General features: G+C 24.5%; 1 protein-coding gene across 4 annotated transcripts; it reads left to right on the top strand.

Annotated features, from left to right (window-relative positions):
- Positions 1-272: 272 nt before the first annotated feature.
- LOC112694532 (ubiquitin carboxyl-terminal hydrolase 3-like) lies at positions 273-21,026 on the top strand. 4 transcript variants are annotated; one of them, XM_025570034.1, is made up of 14 exons: positions 273-555; positions 657-843; positions 955-1,118; positions 11,323-11,470; positions 12,788-12,904; positions 12,975-13,094; positions 15,612-15,806; positions 16,747-16,980; positions 17,926-18,100; positions 19,815-19,944; positions 20,020-20,138; positions 20,219-20,409; positions 20,468-20,514; positions 20,593-21,026. In XM_025570034.1, the coding sequence occupies exons 3-14, from the start codon at positions 1,013-1,015 to the stop codon at positions 20,712-20,714; spliced, it is 1,704 nt and encodes a 567-aa protein (XP_025425819.1). In that variant the 5' UTR covers positions 273-555; positions 657-843; positions 955-1,012; the 3' UTR covers positions 20,715-21,026. The 4 variants fall into 4 exon arrangements, with proteins under 4 accessions (XP_025425819.1, XP_025425818.1, XP_025425817.1 ...); XM_025570033.1 differs by having other exon boundaries at positions 273-879; XM_025570032.1 differs by having other exon boundaries at positions 273-843; positions 948-1,118.
- Positions 21,027-22,782: the final 1,756 nt, after the last annotated feature.

Genomic DNA, 22,782 nt, shown 5'->3' on the forward strand with positions numbered 1-22,782 from the left:
AACATTTCGGGGTAAGTAAGGTAGGTGGTTCTCGGAATCAGTGGACATTACATTTGGTCGATCGATCGCCACCATCGTTGCTCGGAGACCGATAACACGTCCGGTGTACACACTCGCACTCGCTCATACGTGCACACACATACAATAACACAGGACAATGCATATATACAAAAACGCACACGCAAGCATTCGACGTCTCACGAACGACGATGCGCGCGCACATTAGAGACGGGACACGCGTGCGCATAACGGGCCGTTGAGCTCGTCCGGGGATACCGTTGATTGTTGGGTCGGAGCGTATTGGTACGTGTTCCGACCGTGTCTACTTTTAACCATGCTGCCACCGCCGAACAGCTGTTTACAGTGTTTTTTGAATTTACCTCCCCCGTCCCACCATGTATCGCACCGCCCGGAAAGGTACACTGCGTAGCTGCTGCTGCCGTCCACGGTCTACCGTCTCTAACACATAAATTCCGAAGGAGACTTCATTGTCCTCTCGGTCGCTGCCGCTTTCGGTCCGGCACCATCCGACACCGTTTGCTCATCCCACCACCGGTTAGTTTTCTTCTTCCGTTGGACGTTACACACCTCCCCTTCCCCTTAGTAGTCTCCACTAGTGCCACTTCCATTGTCACTGTTACTACCGCGTTCAACAGGACAACTAACCGCTGCACTGACGACCTAGACTTTACCGAAGGTTTTGGGTCCGGTTGGACATTGCCTTGTCTTCGGCCGACAGCCACGGTGATTTCAGCAACGATCGTGTTATCATCTGTTTATGCAGTCTGCTGTTACCGAACAGCTGTGAGTGAGAGAGAGACAAGTGAGACAGTAAACGATCGAGTAAGTGTTACAATATTGTTATTATTTTTCACTTTGGTAATTATGCTGTTGATGATTTTATAAATTTTTATTTTTTTACATTTTATTATTCTTTGTGATAATTGGTCCTAGGAGTGTGAGTACACTTATTTATTTCCCACGGCTGCTTACTCATTGATTTTCATAAGCCATGGATGTGGATGATATAGACTGCCAACATCTCATGGAAGCGGTCAAGAATTTAAATGTGGACGCTGACGAGATGAGGGTTACACTAAACAACAGGAGTTGTAATGGTAAAGCATATTCTATTTCTCGATAATGTAAATTTTTTTTTGTGTGGTGATGGTCTCTTATTTATATTACTAGCTATGTGGCTATGTTCTATTATTTTATATTGGTTTTTTTTAAATGTATTCTTAGTTCCATATTTATGGTACAAATATTAATTGGTGAACAAGTTAATAGAGTACAAAGGAAAACAAATATACAAGTAAAAATATTCAGGTCCCTATTCGTTATTTTTAATTATTTGAATTACATTTTTTTATGTTCATTGTTCAAAGTAAGTGTTCTTTTTGAAATTTAATTTAAGTAGAAAGCTAAATTTAATTGTTAAATTCAATTTAAATTATTTCAACTATAGTTAAAATGGATGAATGATGTTTCATTTTGTCAATTTTATTTATATGTATTATATAAACAAAAACTTATCAAATTAATTGATAGTCTTTGATCTTTTATTACAATTATAATAATTATGTACAAATAACCATACCTACTGCATGTAATTTTTTAATTTTAATCTAACAATTATTATTTATATAGCTTAAATTATATTATTCTCTATTATACTGTATATGATTATATTATAATTATTTGCCTGGAATGGAATATTTTGTTGAGTTTTGCTCATTCAAAGGCTTATTTTAGTATTATTTTCTTAATGAAACATTAGCTTACAACATATTAAAATTTATAAATTGTATATGTTTCATTGTTATACAATTTTGGTGTTATTAGTTTCTTGGTTCTGCTTTAGCTCTATGGTATGAAATTATGTAGTGGAAGCTTAGATCATATATAATGAATGGAGTCATACAAATTTGTGAAGTCAGTATAACAGTAGGACCGCACTGATATGTGCATGCGTGTAGCATCTTATTATTAATTTTAGACGTAGATATTGATTATTTAACAAGATCATGATTAACTATAAAGTATAAGTGTTTGTTAAGTTTCTAAATGTTTCTTTAATTCTTATTTATTTTTACTTATAATGCATAATATTATGTATCATAAAATGTAAATGTTGTATTGTAATGTATTAATTATAATAATAATAATTTATTCAAATGAATAAAACGGGCTAAGATTAACTTTTAACAGATGCATACTCATAAATTTAAAATAATAATTACAAGTGTTCTAGAAACTAGTGTAGTTATAACAAAGAAATTACTATATGGAAAAATAGTACGGACAATAGTTACTACATAAATATTAGTGATATTACTAATTTTTAAATAAAATCATTTTGTTGTATTTATGTCGCACATTTTTGCCTGCCATTGATACTGAATGCATTTGAGCTTTATGATTTAATCTTAATAATATATATGGCTCAATGAAAAATTGTATCAATTTACTTCGATGGTTATTAAAAGGATCTTGATTTTTATTCGACATTATTATTAACTATATTGTGTATTTGCTACATAAAAATGATGATTAATAACAATGTTTCATAAATTCAGAATTAGTAATGCCAAAATACAATTTTAAATGGGAAAACAGATTGACATTTGACAAGCAGGCGCAGATGTCACTGGTCCTATAGTTATGTTGACTTCAACTCATTCTATAGGTGTGATATGCGATAATTCCATCCATTGTATATGATTTAAAAGTGGAGGGTTAAGTTGTTTTTACACTGTCTATGTAAGCGATTTCTAACCTTTTTTTTATCTATTTACCACTAACATAATTGAAATTTTGGCATTCATGTAGCAGGTGATCTACCGGGGTATGGGTGATCTCAAATTCAGGACGAGTAATTACGTTTTAATTGTTTAAAAACATATTATACATAGTATATTATTTACTACGAGTACATCATATCATACAAATATTCGTTATATATAAAAATAAAAAATAATTAGCCAAATATAATTATAATTTTAATTATAGTTAACATTTTTAGTATCATTTAAAAATTTAAAAAAAATATTTTGAGGATTAACTGATCTCCACCATGCTTCAATCAGATGACAATGTAAAAGTTCCGATGTAGTACTATTTCTTATCAACAATTATTTATTTTATAAAATTCAGACCAACCAATAATTTGAAACTAACCTATCCAGCAACATTGCTATGACTCGTAGTAATATTGTAAATGTCATTAATTGTTATCGCAATACTGTCCCACTGTGGTTTCCGATAATGTGCGTATAATAATAGTATAATATAATATAATAATAGGTAATAATTAGAGCGCAGATCTTTATGTAATTACATAATTTTATAAAATGTAAATCTCTCAATTTCGATTAAAAATAAGGACGTTTCATAACACCCTGAATAATATAAGACCTTTTTTTATTTTACATATTTTCACATATTTCGATGTAAATACATATTTTTAAATATTTCATCAGTATTTACATATTTTGTAAATATTTCACATTTTCATACCATTCAATACAGTTTTTATTTAATTTACAATTATTATATTGGAATTAAATAAAAGAAGATATTTCAAATCTTGATTCAGGTATTACAATCAATATTACTTCTGATATAATGTAAAACAATAACTTGCAAAATAATTTAGCATATATTTCCACATTTTTTTTTTTTTTTTTTGGGTAAAATAATAAAAAATTAGAAAAATTAAATCTAACAATAATTGAGAGTCTCGCGATAGTGAAATGTGCAGAAAGTTAATAAAAATAATTTAAATGAGAATCTGGAGTTGTAATAATAAATTGATTAGACTACATACTGGTTAATATGTTGGTTTACAAAAAAATTAAAACTATTAGAGATAATCTTATTGATAAAAATGAAAATATGTCAAATTATATTGAAATGAAATAACGCCATCTGATATATGTGGTATGAAATATGCCCCATTAACCTCTGTCAACGTTGAATGCACCCTCAGCCGTTACGAGTTGACTTTGAAATCTAACCGCCATACATTAAAATTTGAAAATCTTTAAATGTACGTCGTATCTAATTGTTTTGAAGAAGATAACAATGAAGATGATTAAATGAATAATTATTAGTTAATAATTAAAAATTAATGTAGAATACCAATTTTTTTTTTAAATATTTTACATTTTTTAATACATATTTTAGCAAAAATAAGAACATAAATATTTACATAATTTGACTTTTTTATTACATAATAATCCGCACCCTAGTAATAATAATTGTAGATCATCAATTACACCTTGTATTATAAGGTAGATCACCTGCTACATGAATGCCAAAACTTTTAACATAATTCGATAAAATTGATAGTTATATTTTTAGATCAATAATATTATCTTTTGTTGCCTATAAGTATATGTTATTTAGATTGTCAATTATTTAAATAATTTGAGATAGAAGTGCACTTATGGTACATATTTTGAATATATGTCATTTAAAATATTATTCTTGTTATTTGTATTTTATTACTAAATTAAAATTGCTAAATGATTTATTCTATAGTTATTTTTCTTGATATCTCTTTAAACCAATGTTTGTTTTTTATCCTGGTTTTTGTGTAAGTAGACATTGGTTCTTTAATTTTAATCAAAACTATTGGTTTTTAGGTTCTAGTTCCAGTTACACTTCTTTATTTTTATTAATTGAGTGGGTTAAATCCATAGTGGTGTAAGTCACAATTCTGTATAAATTGAGTTATGTATTGTAGGCTTATCTGTAAAAGTCAATTTATTGAATGGTAAAGTCATAACTCGTACTATCTTCCATTAGATGGCACAACAATATTACTTCACTTTGCCATACATTAATTGACTTTTACAGATATGTCTATATTACATAACTCAATTTTTATGGAATTGTGACTTACACCAGTAAAGCTTTAACCTACTCAATTCTTAGTGCTCTAGTTTTATTATATCTTACAATTGATTAATGGTAAGAGAAAACTCCTTACAAGATGAAAGTCTAGTTTAAATTTAGTAAGCAACAAATTTCTTAATTAAATATAAATTCATTTTAATATTCATATGTTAATTTTTTTAATTTATTTTTATTGTGCTCACCAAGTAAATTTAGTGAATTATAACTTTTAATCATTATTTAAAATATTTCATTGAAATTATACTTAATTTGAAAGCAATATTGACTTTTTATATCATAAATATTGTTAACAATTTTTTATATCATTTGTGGTAGTAAATAAGTTACATTGTCTTTAAAAATGTTTGAATTAAATTTATTGTGATATCAAAATAATTAAAACACTTTAATAATTATTTAAAAGGTTCTTAATGAATCAAAATCTTAACAGACTTATATTGATTAGATTATAAAGTCTTTAATATATAGAAGTAAATTATGAATTTTGTTCACTTTAAAGGCATATAAAATCATTTGCTTAACTTAAATGATTATAGTCTGCTCTACAGTTTTATAGGTTACTAATTTAATTTGAATAATATAAAAATTTTATTTTTTTTCAACCCTAATTTATTATAAACTGTGCATACCTGAATTTCCTAAACTTTTCTCAATACAATCCATTTCGGGTTACTCATTACTTTAATGCGGATTTATATGCATTAAAACCAATCAAATATGAGCCAAAAAATCTTTAACATGCACAAGTATATGCCACTAATGCACTAATATGTTAAAATTTGCATTATAGAAAAAAAAATATACACTAGAAATTTGTCAAAAAAAAAAATTTTCATTTTTGAACATTTAATTAAAATAATTCATAAAAAAATTTAATTTAAAATTATATAACACTATTGAAAAAAAATTTTTCTTCATTTTAAATGAAGTTACTAACCAAAATCATTTTGTAGGTAGTTATCATCAATAAGAAAATGAGAAATCAATATCAAAAATATATCCTAAATAAAATTTTCTTTCATAAATGCACATTAATACAATGTATGAAATTTTTATATTTTGAAAATTATCTTTCCACACCTGCAAAAGTAATAAGTGCCTATAAAATATATCATTTAATTTGGAAATAAATCTTTGTTGGTTTGAATTGATTCACTTTTACCATTTAAAAATTTTAATATTTTATTATGTCATAGTCTTCATTTTTTGATAATACTTTTCTACATTTATCATAAATAGATTTACCTCTTATATTACAATACCTAGTAAATATTTAAAAAATATAAAATAAAAAAACACCGAAATATGCAATTAAAAACGTAAAATAAGCCCTTAAAATAAAAACAAATGGGTAAATATCGAAATACGTAATAATATGCTTTAAAAAAATTTGATTTTTTAAATTGTTATGTCATAAAAAAAATGTTGTTCTAACTTACCATATCATACGACCAATCAGAATAAATATGCAAATGCTTATAAATCTGCGCTCTACTCAATACACTTCAATAACTTATGTTTATTTAGTAATTGCATGCTGTAAATATTTTTGTATTAAATTATAAATATATAATTCTATACGAGCTATCATAAATTTAATTTTATACCGTTTCTGGTGTTTGTAAACATCTGGTATAAATTGTACGTTGGTATGTTACTACAGTAGATTCGATAGTAGACTTGGTAGTTTGAAATTCAAGCGATCAAACAAACAAATTAGGTTTAAAGAAGTTTTTAATTTAACAAGGGTTTGAAGAATAGATGGAAAAAGTGTTAAACATTTTTTTTATTTACAATACATATATATTTATTAATTTATTAGAATTAACAATTTATTAATTTTTATTTATTTTTTATTAATAAAAATTTTAATATATACAGTATGTAAACACTAACTGAGAATACTTAATATCTATGCATAGAGACCTACAATTTGAATTCTGTTTTTAGTTGGTTTTATTACATAAAAATACACATTTTTATGATCTTCAAATTTTTTTAAATTAATTAGACAGGCACATGTTCAGCAGTGACGAATGCTGACTGATGTATGATCATGCTCGTTTATCACAATGTTTTATAGTTATATTTAATTTATAATTAACAAATAATACAAAAATTTGTATTAATTTATTAATAAGATTTTAATTCAATATATATACAATAGCACTTTTTTAAATAATATTTAACTAACTAAACAATATTAAAAAATAGCATAATAAAACAAAACAAAGAAAATTTGTCATATACTCTTACACGTAATTTTTATAAATTACAATATTGACGAAGCTCAACAGAATAAGCATGCCTTGGGTAATAAATACCACGTCTGATAGTAGAGGTAGTCTCGAAATAACTGGTATTTTACATTAGAACATTTTTATTTATTTTTTATATATTTATTATTTATACATGTATTTAATGTGCATTAAAATGTATCTCTCTTGTACTCAATTCTACAGTTGGATTCTCAATTGGATATGCGCTCTCGACTCTTTCCTCTTATCAGCTAACCTCTTTAATTTCATGTAGTTTAGCGGTCCAATATTAGAAATTATTTGCTTGACATATAAATTTCTCAGACATCCTCATTCCTTCAATTTTTTCATCTATTATTTTATAAATTAGTTTATTTTAGTGTCTCAAAATGTGACCAATAATGTTCCATCATCTTACTTAGATGGTTTTGAGTATCTCTCTGAGTTCCTCTATTTCTTTGAGTTTAATATCATTAGTATGGTATTGTATCCAATTCGCTCATAGCATCCCTTTCCTACATTACATTTCAAAGCTTTTGAGAACTTGTTGTTTTGTCTTATTTCGTATCCAGATTTTGCAGTTGTATAGCGCGCGCCACACATGATACATATATTTTTTTAAAACTTTTCTTTTCTCTCATACTCATATTTTTTTTAATTTTTTTTAAATTAATTTTATTTTTATTAGAAAAAATTACAGCAAAGCAATTAAAAATATGATGATGTGTTTAAAAATAAAAATAAAATATATAAACAATAAAGAACTACTTATTAACTTTAAATAAGAAAGCCAGCGGTATAAATGAATCGAATAAGAGAATGAATGATTGGAATAAGTTGAGAGTTAAGAAGGTTAGAATCGGGAGGGATATAGCTAAAAGAAGAAAGAAAAGAAAAAAGGAATTGTCTACTAGTGATGAAAGAAGGGTAATTGAAAAAGATGTGATCAAAATCGCATATCGATTCATTGAGATGTCGTGTACAGAGAGGGGAAGAGTTTAGGTTAAATTTAGAAGAATAATGAGGAAGTAAGCTATGACCGATTCAAAGCCGAGTATAGGATACAATTAGGTGCCTAAAAATCTCGAGGTCTTTAAACCATGGATGTTTGGGAATAGAGGAAGTTATATGTCTATGCCATGCAGCATAATTAGGTGGTAGATCGTCCCATTTAGTTTGCCAGGCATTGCGCAATAATTTGCGGTGGATCGGAAGAAAGTCTGAAGCAGGTGTTTTATAAGGAGAAAAATAGATGAGGGATTTTGTTGAAAAAGCTAGGTGGTTGGCTCACTCGTTACCGGCTATACCGACATGGCTAGGGATCCAGAAACTTAACTGTGTGATCAGCAAGACTAAGAAGATATACTAAAGATTTAATGATGAGAACAGGAGACAGGGAAGATAAGAACGAATCAGAGGTATAGCAAGAAGAATGATTACAAGTCGGATAAGATAAGAAAATAACTGAATTCTAATGTGAAAGTGAATTGCATAGCGCTAATTATAGCATAACATTCGGCAGAGAATGATGATGTCTGGGGATGTAGTTTGTCAGCAAATTATATATTGAGCGAGGGGATATACTCGTACTATTGGAGCATACAATTATTTTCTTATCAATGTTTTTCAAGAGTTTCACTTAATGATGACCTGAGAAGCCTTGGTTCTATCCTTACCTGTTCTGATATTTCCAAGTGCATCTGTTCCTGTGACTTTTAAATCTTCTACTTGATCCATTCTGATTTATACTGATTTACTAAGGTTTTAATGTTGTGGACTCCTTTTTTTTCTACATTGCATTTAGTGAGTCAGTATATGAAACTTCAATTCTTTCCATTGTCGTTAGTTTTGCTACAGAAATTACCAATATTCAGTAGTAGCGGTTACTGCTTCCATCTGCTACCATATTTTAATTGTCTTTTACAATAAGCAGTTGTTACTATAGGTTTTTTCTGATTCCAATCTACAAGAGTTCTCGTGTCAGTATAATGTCTATATTATTAATTTAACTGTAGTGTAATAGTTTATCATTAGCTATGTTGTTGCTGCGTTTATCTTGATTACTTTTAACTTAATGTAATTTTGGGTATAAAGTACGACTTTCTATTTCTCCGGACCATTGTTCTTACAAAGTAAGCAGTTCAAATGGTTTATTGGTTCATTCATTCTACAATTCACACTTTTTGGGAGTTCTGTTACAGTTTTTTCAATCTTAGTATTTTTTTTGTGAGGAAAAATTCATACATGTTATTGGTTAGATAATATTTTGCAATATGTGTGGACATAACTTTGACAAATTTAACATCTTGAGATCATTATATATTTGTATTCTGCAGTAAGTTATGCTTATGTAGAATTGCTTATTTACTGTTTTATTATAGATTAATGGATCAACTTCTACTATCCAGGATACTCATATGGAAAATGTTAGTTCCAGTGGTGTTTTTTTAGTTAAGGCATTATAGCAGTTTATCGGAATATTTCTTAATTTGTTGTTTTGATTAAAGTTGTACGATTATTTAATTTCCATATAATCAATATTTAGAAAATTATAACGGTTATAATTGGTTATTTTTTATTCATAAATTGTGACAGATTATTATCAGTTTATAAATTATAATTGTTTATAACTGATACTTAAACTATAATTGGTTATTATTTATACATAAAATACAATGAACTATAATTGATAAAATGTTACGATTAAGGATTATTATCTGAAAATTAACTGTAACAAATAAATGGATTATTTGATAGTTACGCTTAATAGGAATATATTAGGAAAACAAATAAAAAATTCTTAAATTTTCTTTGTAAAAGGAAATAAAAACAATTAAATCAGTATATTTATGGTAAAAATCGGCCATGTTCATATAATTTTAACAGTGGTAAAAGTGGAATTTTACCATTATTAAAATATAAATACTTCTATAACAATATTGTGAGTCTATGATTGCTAGAAAAACATTTTATATTTGTTGTATTTGTAAAATATTTTTCAATCACATAATGTATAAATAATCTCTATCAATTATGTATAAAATATGGAAAATAATCTTTTAACCAATTAAAATTATTGATTATATAAAAAAACTGCCAGCCATTTTCATATATTGGTTTGATTATTGTCAATTTAAGTATTTCTGAAAAAAAATCATTTTTAATACTTAAGTTATATATGTATGTCAGTGGATTTGTCAAATACAAGTTTTAATATCTTTACTAAAATATCATCAAAACTCACCGCATAATATATATATACAAGACCGGGAAATTTTAATTTACACTGTCCTATTCAAAAGTTAATTTTTTGGAAAGAATAAAGTTATATAAAACATGAATATTTGCTTTTTAACTATAAACACGGGTTTTTATTTAAAAAAAAAAAAAAAAAATGTTTTGATGCCTTTAGTTTTATTTAAAAATATAAAATTTATAAAATTAAAATTAATGTTTTGAAACAGTACTAATCATATTTATAACGGACATTAATACATTTATTATCTTTATCATACATTAATAATAAATATTTAATTATACAGTGAAAAATATATTAAATTAAATTAATTTTGGGAGTAATTTTTTGTGTAAAATTAGACAATATATTTTTGAATTCAAGATTTTTCAATAGAAATTATAGCAAGATCACTTAACCTTTCTTCGTTCTTGGAAGACCTTAAATAGTGGTTAATTAATTTTTAATTTGGAAAAGTTTTGTTTACCTGATCCAACCAATACAGGCATTGTTAAAACAATTTTCGGTGTATTACAGCTACATTTGGTACAATATTGTTATTATTTACTATAAACTGTAACACTTCCAATGGGAATATAAATTGATTTGGTTTATTCGAAATTTGCCTCCCTTAAATAAACTAGTATCGCCCTAGGTGACTGCCTTTTACTGCATTGGGCTAGCCCTGTATAAGACAGATATAACTACATTTTAAAAAATTTTCATTTCAACGTTTTGCAATATTTATTACTCTAAAAACATGTAGAATTCGATTTGATTGAATTTTTGTGGAAACTCAATATAAATCTGATATTTTAAATTAATATTATACATTATTATAATAGACTAAATTTACATTCATTTTTATAAAATAAAATTTGATTAGAATCAATTTATATTTTTCAGTATGTGTTGGAGTTGATCAATTATGGATTTGTTTGGAGTGTAGACAAATTTTGTGTGGTCCTAATGCTTTAGGACATAATACTGCACATTATGAATTCCATAAAAATCATTGCATTTTTATAAACCTTGAGTCTGCAGCTATATTTTGGTAAGTAAAAATGTCGTTTCTGGTCTAAAGATGGATTTCAAATAAAACTTATATGGCTTGAAATATTATCTGCCAGAAATATTCTTTATTTTTGTAACAAAAATATTCTAGTATATTGTAATATTAAATGGTTTTTAGCACTAGGCTAATTAAAAATCAAGGAAATGCTACTCTTAACCTATTTTTTATGACAATTTTGGAAGATATTGTGGAAAGTATGTAAATAAAAGTGATAGAATTTTCAAAATTCAGTTTAGATTACATAAACATTGAAAATCCACTACAGGAAATACATAATGTATAATGAGGGTTGTACTGAAGTTATAAAAACAAAATAAAGCTGTGTATGATTTTCGTATATTTACTTACGAAAAATTGTATGAGTCTCCAAAGATTGTATGTTGGATACAAAGAACGCAATTCTTACATTTGTACATATTTTAAGTTTAATAGAGGATATTTTAAGACTGAAGAGTATTTGTGGAAAAATAATTATGAGTAGGTATTAATGAGAGCTTTTCCTTGAGAACATTTTTACTTACATTAGTAATTGAATATATTACATTATATATGATTAGGTAATAAATTATAATAATTTAGAGCAATGATTCATATTTTAATAATCTGTAGATATGTTTGAAATTGATTATTATTTTTAGTACATTGTATTTATACCTTTGTGATTGTACAATAATTTATTTAATTTTTAGTGTAACAAATAAAATATATTTACTGTAGTTGTGAATATTTTAAAATCAGTTAAACTATTTTTGTTTTAGTTTATATCTACAAAACACATATAATGAATAATAGTTTTATTCATCCTTACACTATACTTTGGCCAAATATGAAACCAAATATGTTAAATCATAGATTAAATTATTTTATTATTAAGTAAAATATTGGTATTAAAAATTTAAGAATATGAAGTTAAAAATAATGAACTTAGGAGATATTAAATTGTTGTAGATGTTAAGTGATTAGAGAATATAAGATAATTAATAAACAGGAATATTTAATGTTGTCTCTTAATAATAGAGAAAATTAATAAATTAAGCTTGATATGTCATGCAAACAGTTTTAAGGAAGAAACAATAGATTGATAAATTAATTAATAAAAATGAATGAACTGTAGAGGGTAGTTAAAAATAGAATATTAAGGGGAACCATTTGATGTGAAAGCTAAGAATAGGGGTGACTGACTTCAGGTTTCTAGTTAAGAAAATTGTGAATGGGAAGGTAAAGAAGAAATTTAAATTCTTAAAACTCTTTCAACTGTATAGTTTGTTATAGTAGGAATATGTTTTTATTTTAAAGTTTCAAATGTGATTCGGATGTTGTTCCTAAAAATCATGATGACGAGCTTAATAGATTGAGACAATTTATTTTATATAACCAAGGATCAAATGCAAATGATACTAAAAAAAATCCAAGGTAATTATTATATTTTAATAAAAATATAGAATTCTAAACTATGGAAGTTTAACATATTTTAAATATTTAGAAAAAGGTCACCCCCTAAAAAATCTACTAAGCCAAGAAAGAAGACTGGTCGTAAACGACGTTATAGGTCCAAAAAAAAAACTGTTGGATCTAAAACTGGAATTGATTCTACAGAACTAAGGTAAATATTGAGACTTATTAAAATCAAATAAATATTATTTTCAAATTTTCAAAAGTATATAAGTTTTAAGCAATTGGTGTGATCACAAATCAAACTAATTGTTTAATAGTACTAATTATCTTAATCTGTTTACATTTTTTAAAGTGAATCTGACACTATATTTTTTCTATGATTACCATATTATATTTATAATAATTTGATATGATAATTTGAAAACAAATTTTTTATTCTTATCTTAAACTTAAGTTTTGTGTTTAATGTGTCAAGAGCAGGGAGTCAAACGAGTTACAACCTGGTTTTTAAACTGTGTATGAATTAAAAATCAATACCCTAGAAATATATGAACCGGGTTTTTACTCGACGCCCTTACCCGGAAAAAAATTAAACCCAGTTTCAATTCAAAAACCAGAGTTCAAATTAATATTGTAATGTAATTTAAAATATTAAACCATGAACTAATCTGATACAAATAAATAAAAATATTAAGAGTTTATCTTTATTTTACTTTCAAGGAATGGAAATTAGAAATTAAATAGGTATTTAATTTTTATCCATTAGTTCCAACAATGCGGGTAGGCATTAATAAAGGTCAATTAGCCAATAAATTATTAATTAATTTACACAGAAATCTTTAACCATTCTAAAAAGTATTATGTTAATAAAAATGTTATATATAAATAAAAATTTAACATAACACGGTTTTAACTTATATCTTCTTATAATCTATTATGTACCTTATTAATATTAATATTTTATTTATATGTGTCTTCTAGTGCCTAAATTCCTATAATTATTTGAATACTATACACATAATTCCATTTACCAAAATATTTTAAAATAATGGACCGTAGTGTATATGCAACATATGAATTATTTTAGTTTGAATAGTTTGAAGTTGGTATGAAAACTAGTTGTTTTTGGTATTTTTTAATAATTAGTTAAATATAATTTTGGGCAACTTTCTAGTCTTAACAGTATTGTTTGGTTTATCTTAATGGCAATCACAAATCAATACAAATTGATTTATTTTCATTAATAAAACTTTCTAATGGTATTGTATAGTTTTTACTTATACAATTATCACTTTATACTCATTAAATATTTTATTATTTAATGTCAGTCCTATAAAGAATAAATAGTCTATATTAATTAAATTAGTTCTTTTTTGTAGAGTTGTATCTGTCTTGTTAAAGCTTTTAAAAAAAAAAAAAAAAAATAGAAAATTAAAATTCAATATTATTTAATATGTAATACTTACATAATTATATAAAATAATAAAGTCCTTGAAACTATTCCTGCTTAACAAAATTATGGTATACCTTATCACATGAAAATAAGAAAAAATTAAACTAATTAATCCAAACCCATGAAAAGTCATCTTACTTTGACTCCCTGGTTAAGAGTAAAAATTAAAAATTAAACAAACAAAAATGTATATATAACTTAATAGTAAAAAAACTAAAATATTAAAATTTCTCTTTGTCAATGTTTCAAAATAAATCAAATAACTAAAAAAAAAAAAAAAAATAATGGTAAAATATGAGATTTATATAAAATATAATGTGTTTATACTTTAAAAACATGAACTTAATAATTTTGATTGTGGTCCAAAATGTGACTTACTGTTAAAATTGACTTACTAGATCATAACCATGATTTTAATTATAATTATCATATACTGATTTATAATTCAGTCAGAAAAAGTCTTACCCTTTTTTTTTCTAAAGAATTAGTTTATTTATTTCTTAAGCATGTATAAATGAATTATCAATTGCTTAAATGTATATGCATGAATTCGGTATAAGGCAAATATTTCCATACAATAGACTTTTTAGAATTGCTTAGTATTATTATCACTTGAACATTACTTAAAAATATGAGACTTTCTTGTAAAACTGAACGAATGGGTAACTCAATTTATATTTGATCATTTTTGCTCTTGTTGTAAATTGTTAATTTTTTTGAAAAGTTTTCATTATTAAGTAAATTAATTTTAAAAGTTAGTTCAGTTCACTTAAGTCTCCTTGACCTGAACTGATGTAAATAATTGTGATTTAACTTGACTTATTGTTTTTTTACATTATCCATTATTTTGTCTTTTCTGTATTAATTCTCTCTTCACTTGTGCTTATTGTAAACCTTATTTTATAGATTCTTTACAATTCTTTAGATTAAAAAAAAAGAAAAAAAAGTTCAGTGTTAAATTTTTATAACAATAAATATAATTAATTTTAATAAGTTACCTTTTAATTATTTAAATCTAAAACTATAAAGTTATTAAAACCATTATTAATAAAATGTATAACTTATTATGACTTATAATATATGTTAAAACATAGTAAAATAAATTAAATTTATGTTTTTAAATAAAATAGCTATAATAGTTTTATTTAACTATTATTGTTACCCTTCAACACTGAAAATGAATTAATTTTTAATGCATTATCAAACATTTTATTGGTTTGTACCTACTTATAATTTTAATTTTACTTTTTCTTATATCTTTACATTTTTTAGCGAAAATGATCCTGAAACTGTCATGTTGAAAAATGGACTTAATGCTACACCAAAAAAAATTATTACCAAAAAAGCAGCAAAACCAAAAAAACCGAAAAAGCCTATTTTTAAACGAGGTCCAAGAACCAATAAAAAAGTTGGCATAACTAATAGCGGAAATAATTGTTTTATGAATGCTATCTGGCAAGTTTTACGGTAAATAATACTTTATTACTTATTTGGTTTGATTGAACAGGCTAGAGCTTCGAAAACGAAAAAAAATGTATTTAAGAAATAGCAATGATGCATGAACTAGATAAAAATTATGCATTGGTTCATCCAGACTTGAACCTCTAGTTTCCCGTAGTTGATTTATGTATCTCAGGATGGTCCAACCTTTCACAGTTTGCAGGCCAATTTACACTTTCATAAAAAGAGTTAGGGCTGCCATAAAAAAAATGTATATATATTATTATCGAGTAAGACCTGCATTCAATAATCACCACCTAATAATAACTAAAATAATAATAATAATGACTTCTACAATCTTCCACCACAAGAAATTGAATTCGCTGTAGCTGCTATAAAACAAGATACCTGCATACGTACAAAGTGAACTGATTTTAATGATGGTTTTGGATGTTACTTATTGCACGTATACCTATGTAAAAAACATAAAAAGTATAAAATCATACAACGATTTTGTTAAAATATTTTTGTAACTTTTTTTTTTTTTTAATAAAAGTTTTCTATGGTGGAAGGCGAGAAAAAAAAGCTTCAAGGGTTGCATGTGGCCCGCAAGCCGTGGTTTGAACCACCCTGATGTATCTTAATAGTTTCATAAAAACTTAACATATTCTTATACTACTTCATACTTAAATCATAAGTGTGTTTCAGATTTATGTCCATATAGTTTTAATGTTACTTATCTTAAGTCTGAATCAATCTAATTAATTTATAATATTTAATTACTTATTTGAGTATTAAGAATTATATTATAGTTATTAAATACTTAATGCTACACATAAGTTAACTAAAATTAATTTATATTATCTTATTTTAAGTATTTTAGAATTTTAAATAAATTTAACTTTTAATTGCTTATATTTTTTTAATTTATATGTAAATTGTAAATATATATATTTTTAAATTTCAGTCATTTGAAGCCATTTATGTACTGCTTGAAATTGTGTAGAACTGCTGATGTAGTGTTTTATAATAACAACGATAATATTGCTCAAAAAACCGTTAAGTTGACTATAGGAGAAGAATTGTGGAAATTGTTAACATCCTTAATTGATTGGAAACAACCTTCTGGCAAAAAAAATCGAGATTCTATTTCACCAGCTGATCTTTATACAATTGTTTGTAAAATTAAACCTCGCTACAAGTTAGTGTACTAAAATAAGTATTATTTTTATTTATAATAAAAAATATTACTATAAAAATATTACATTTTTTTTTAAAAATTCAAAGTCAAATAAATAATTCATGTTATAGATATTTTATCCATCATGTTGGTTTGATTAGATTAGATAAAATCATGTCCAAAAACTAATATCTAAGACAATTTGTAACCTAATTTGTCTTAATTTCCACATAGTGTAAACTTTTTTAATTACAGTTCTTTTCCATTGTACTAGCTGTGAATAAAACGGTATCATTATATATGATATTTATAATAAATACTAATCTAACCCAAGAGGAACCAAACTGATGTGATGGAAGGCAGATTTTTAGTAGTAAACGGTTTTTATGGTTTTTACCGTAAGAGACATGCAGAGAAACTTTACCAATCAATATGCTCATAGGTTTTATATATGTATAATAAATATAGAGAATGTCTACTGCAGTCACTTTAAAAGATTGTGTTCAGTTTGTGTCTTTTTTTTTCTTTGATTGTTGTTTTACGAACTTATCGTTTTTCCAATGTCTAATTTGTGTGAACAGTTCACTGCTATAAAAGTTTTGTTTTCTGCTTATGAAAAAGGGCACAGAAATACTTAAATTTTAAAATAGCCTGCAAGAATAATGCTATAAAAAAATTCAAGTGTTTGAGTAACTTTGCTAATTTAAAAATGGGAAAATATCAGTTTATGATCAATCTCATTCTGAACATCCTTTAACTATCCAAATTGACGAAAATGTTAAAAAAAATGGTTGTATAATATACAATAAGAAAATTAATACTGTCATGTATTTTGAAATATAATAAATACAATTTAATATAAATATAATTCTAAAGATGTATAATTATTTAATAAGTTATTATAATATAGATGAATTAAGTTTTGTACTATAATTATATTTTATTAAAACTGTAATAAATCTTTAGAGGATTTCATCAACATGATGCTCAAGAGTTCTTAATGTTCACTTTGGATACATTACATTCTGAGTTGAGAGATGAAAAAATAAGAAAATTAACTGAAAGAGGCACTGAAATTGAAAATCCAAATAAAATTGATACTCTTGTGTCCGTAATATTTCGTGGAACTTTATTGAGTGAGGTGATTAATTTAACTACTAATAATTTTAATTTTATTTATTGCAGTATTACAAGTTTAGTTTTAGCTATATTTAACTAAAATACATAATAAATATAATGCTTCTATTCCTTTTATTTTAAGTCTATTTTGATTTTTTTTTTTTATATATTTATTTTTTTTATATTGATATTATTTATTTTTTTATTATTATGAAATGAAAGGAGCCCAACACAAATTTAGATATTAATCTTGAAAGTTAAAGTACATACCAGTATAATTATAAAAATAACAATATATTTTTTATATACACATTAAATAAATAAGAACTGGTTTAGTCCTTCAATAGAAATCTTTATTTGCTATTCTCATAATTCGTGATATAAAACTATTTCACAGATAATTCACAGAATAAAAAGGGATATGAAAAGGAAAAACACTGAAAAATTAAAATCTGGGATTCTAAAATTAAGTTTATTTTGTAGATAAATTGATTCAACCATCAGAGTTTTTACAAAATTATTGGTTTATTCTATCAGCAAATATGGTCAGGCCCAGGTGGCAAAGTACTGGATTTTTGGATATTTTAAAAAGTATTTTCATTCTTTATTCTGATGTTTTGGTATTATGGTTTTCGTAATAATAATTTAGATACTTCAGAGTAGCGTTTCCCAATCTATCAACTATAACTTTGGGTTGTGACTCAACATTGGGTCACAAAATGTTTTTGATGAGTTGATGTCCATAAACTTTGACAAGAAAAATATTTTAGTTATCAAAATAATACTATATATACATTAGATTATGCAGTTTGCAGTATTGCGTTAAAATATATGATTAAATTCCTTATAGTAAAATTATTAGTAAAGTTATTGCATTAAAACATACTAGGTTTTATTTTTTTTTATTTTATTTTTTTTTAATTTTTTTATTTTTTTTTTTTTTTTTCCAACACAAAAGACATTTATAGGCTGCCTTAACATAATGATTGGGAAACATGGAAATGCTGCTACAAAGCACTTAGATGTTTTTTAAAATATATATTTACATTTATATACATATACAATACAATACAATATAATATATGAATGATCCATGTAATATTTTACTTTAATTCACTGTTAAGTTTTATATTTAATTATTAATTTTTCTTTTTGATGTAAATTCAAAAAAATATTTTTAAATTGTATTAGAAATAAAAAAAAACAATAAATAAATCAATTGCTAAGTAATTTAGATTAATTAATAGGATGATTTTTTTTTAGTGTTGAATACAAAAATTATACTTTCATTTTTAATGTTATATATTTTCAATTAATATAGGTAATTATTTTTTAAATGTTACAACATAGATTTTATATTTTATAGTTATAAATTAAAATAGGAAAAAAAGGCCTTATTATTATGAAATAAAAATGTGGATTGTCAATTATAAATAGTTATAAATATTCTTAATTAAAATAACTAAGCATTTGATTTGCTTTCAATTTTATATTTACTTATCAAATCATTAAAAAAGAGTTAAAAAAAAAAAAAAACACTATCAAAATGATAGTGACACTTAAATCATTCTTATATATACATTAATTTGTATACAGAGTTTTATAAATTGCATAGCTCAGTGATAAGTTGATCTAAGTTTAAACTAAAGTCTATTTTGTTAATATACAATTTGGAAAAATCAGTTTATTTATTGTAATGAAAATATAAATTATTGATTTTTTGTGATTTTATTTAGGTGTTTTGTTTGAACTGTAATACTCCTTCTAGAACAAATGATCCATTCTCGGATATTTCATTGGATATTCCAGATTATAAGAATATTGAACATACAGAAACAGAACCTCGTCCAGTTGATCTTTTGACTGGTATGTTATAATAATTAAATAACTAATTTATTTTTATTTTATAAATAATATCTAAAAACACAATTTTTGATATAGATTGTTTAGCAAGATACATCGCTGTGGAAGAACTTAATGAGAACAATTTCTATCTTTGTAGCAAATGTGAAAGCCAACAAAAGTCCACAAAGAGATTTTGGATTAACTCTTTGCCTAATGTAATTTTATATTCTTTACATTGGTTACTTACTAATGTTGGTTTCAGTTTTTTATATTTATTTTGAGTATTTGCTTTAAGGTGCTCTGTCTACATCTCAAACGTTTTAGATGGGATACAAATTATCGTACTAAAGTTCATACTCATATTAAATTTCCTATGAATTCATTAGATATGTCTCAATATTTAGACGATGATAAGAAGGAGACTCTGAACAAAGATTCTTCATATATGTTTGATTTGATATCTGTTATTGTGCATGATGGAGAAGGGTAAGTCAATATTAAATTATTATTCAAAAATGTATGATTTTATCTATGTAATTTTCAGAGGTGGCTCTGGACATTATACTGCATATGCTTTAGATGACAAGGATGGTAATTAAGATGTTTTATTTTATAAGGAAATATATATTATATTTTATTTATATATTATGGTGGTTTTTTCCTTTTTAGGTCAATGGTATGAATATAATGACGAAAAAGTACATGAAGTGGATACTGCCATGGTGGAGAATTTACAAGCGTATTTATTATTTTACATCAAAAGAGAAATCCAAATGAACCTTAGTTATTGACTAGAAAAATCATGCTAATTACTGTAATTAAATGGAAATCTGTAATTTGATTTTCAACTATCCTTATTAGAATATCCTTTAATGTACATATAAGAATATCTTTCAAACAGTATTCTTATTCAGAAGTGTTTTTATGCTTTAAATGTCCCTGTGAGTTTTAAGTTTTTCTTTTTAACAAATAAGTTTTTTTATGTACAAGGAATTTATGTTAAAAATGATATATTATTTTGAATAATGATTTTTAATTTAAATATAATAATTAGACATGAAATTCAATCATGTTTTGGTGACTGGCTTAAACTATTTCATTATGATCTCTGGTTTTATTGATCAATGTAATCATGAATTATTATTGAATTTTAATTTAAAAATTAATTACAGCCCCTATATTTAAAAGTATTTAAACTATTTGTATAAAATAAATTAACCTAAATAATTTAATAAGACAGTTAATTCATTTTTATTACTTTTTAAATCCTTAAAAATTATCAAAAGACTCCTGATAATAAAATTAGAAAATTTGAATCTACTACTACATATATATATATATATATATATATATATATATATATATATATATATTAATTTGATTTATGTTCATTTATTCTACACTGCCAATTTTTAATTTTTTTAATTTATATTTACTGTGATCAATAAATTATTTGTTATATAACATTCCCAAAGTTTATTTATATGCTTATTTAATGATAATAATTTAATTTTTAATAGCTGAAATGATGGATAAATAGATAATATGCTTATATATTATCTATGCAAAATTACAGCATTATATTTAAATGTCTTACAACTATTAATATTGAAATTTCATAAATATAATAATATTATTTATTTACTATAGTAGTAATATTTTAAAACATATTGATTTATGTTATGCATACAGTGCAATATTGTATTTAATGATAAATGTATTAATAATGATTCACATCTAAATGCAATTTATTTAAAAATTAATTGAAATACATTTTTTTGGTTCATAGATTTTTATTTTAGTATGAAAATCTTTTTAAAATGTCTAATTAATTAAACTTCTTCTGTTGTATCTATTACTATTGGTATTTAAAAAATAAAATTGACAAAATAAATATTTTAATTGATCGTATCTCACATAATTTAAATTATTACAAGTTTTAAAAATCATTAACTGAGTTTTGATTAAGGACTGATAAACATAAAATATTAAGTGTTATATGGATGACTATGAAACTGTGAACTCATTTTTCATATAAAAAAAAAAAAATACTATTGAAACCTTTTTTTTTTTATATAATAAAAAAAAAAAAATTATAAATAGCAATATATTATTTATACAAATTATTGACAGTTACTAATTATAAATATATGTATTACAAATAATATATAATAAACTTCTTTATTAACTTTGTAAATTAAAAAAAAAATATATATATTGAAAACATAATTGTCTATATTTTGTTTATTTTTCAATTATTGTGTTCCTATTGTGATTTCGAAGGAAAAAAAAGTAATTAATTTTAATATATTTTAATTTGTAGTACTTACTATGAATTTTCGATATTGTGAACTAACTTATCAATTATATTTTGTTTGTAATAAATTAATTTATTACACTTTCATATCTATGGATATATGTTTTGTAAATTTTATTTTTAAATATGAATTCATGAATTTTATTGATATTAATTTTTTTAAATATTTTAAATAATCGTAATACTCTTGTAATAATAATTAAAAAATTAATTAATTACAAATGCATTTAAAATAATATGCATTAAAATGTATGATTATAATATTTTTCATTATTGAATTATTGATAAGTTGGTTAGTTCAATATATTTACTTATCTTATACATACAATCTTAATATACGATTAAGTTATTAATGTATTCTTATCCCTAGTATGAACTTATAATTTTTAATGCCAATAAGAATTAAAATGTAATGTTTAGTGTTTACTATATTTTAAGTATTCAAATAATATTATGATGCATATTATTGTGAAAAATTGTGTTTGTGAGTTTGCACAAAAATATGTTTTTAATAGTGTTGTAAGTGTGTATTTAATAAGTTA

Source organism: Sipha flava, unplaced genomic scaffold, assembly GCF_003268045.1.
Source record: "Sipha flava isolate LNK unplaced genomic scaffold, YSA_version1 130_pilon_pilon, whole genome shotgun sequence".
Classification (NCBI taxonomy): Eukaryota; Metazoa; Arthropoda; class Insecta; order Hemiptera; family Aphididae; genus Sipha; species Sipha flava.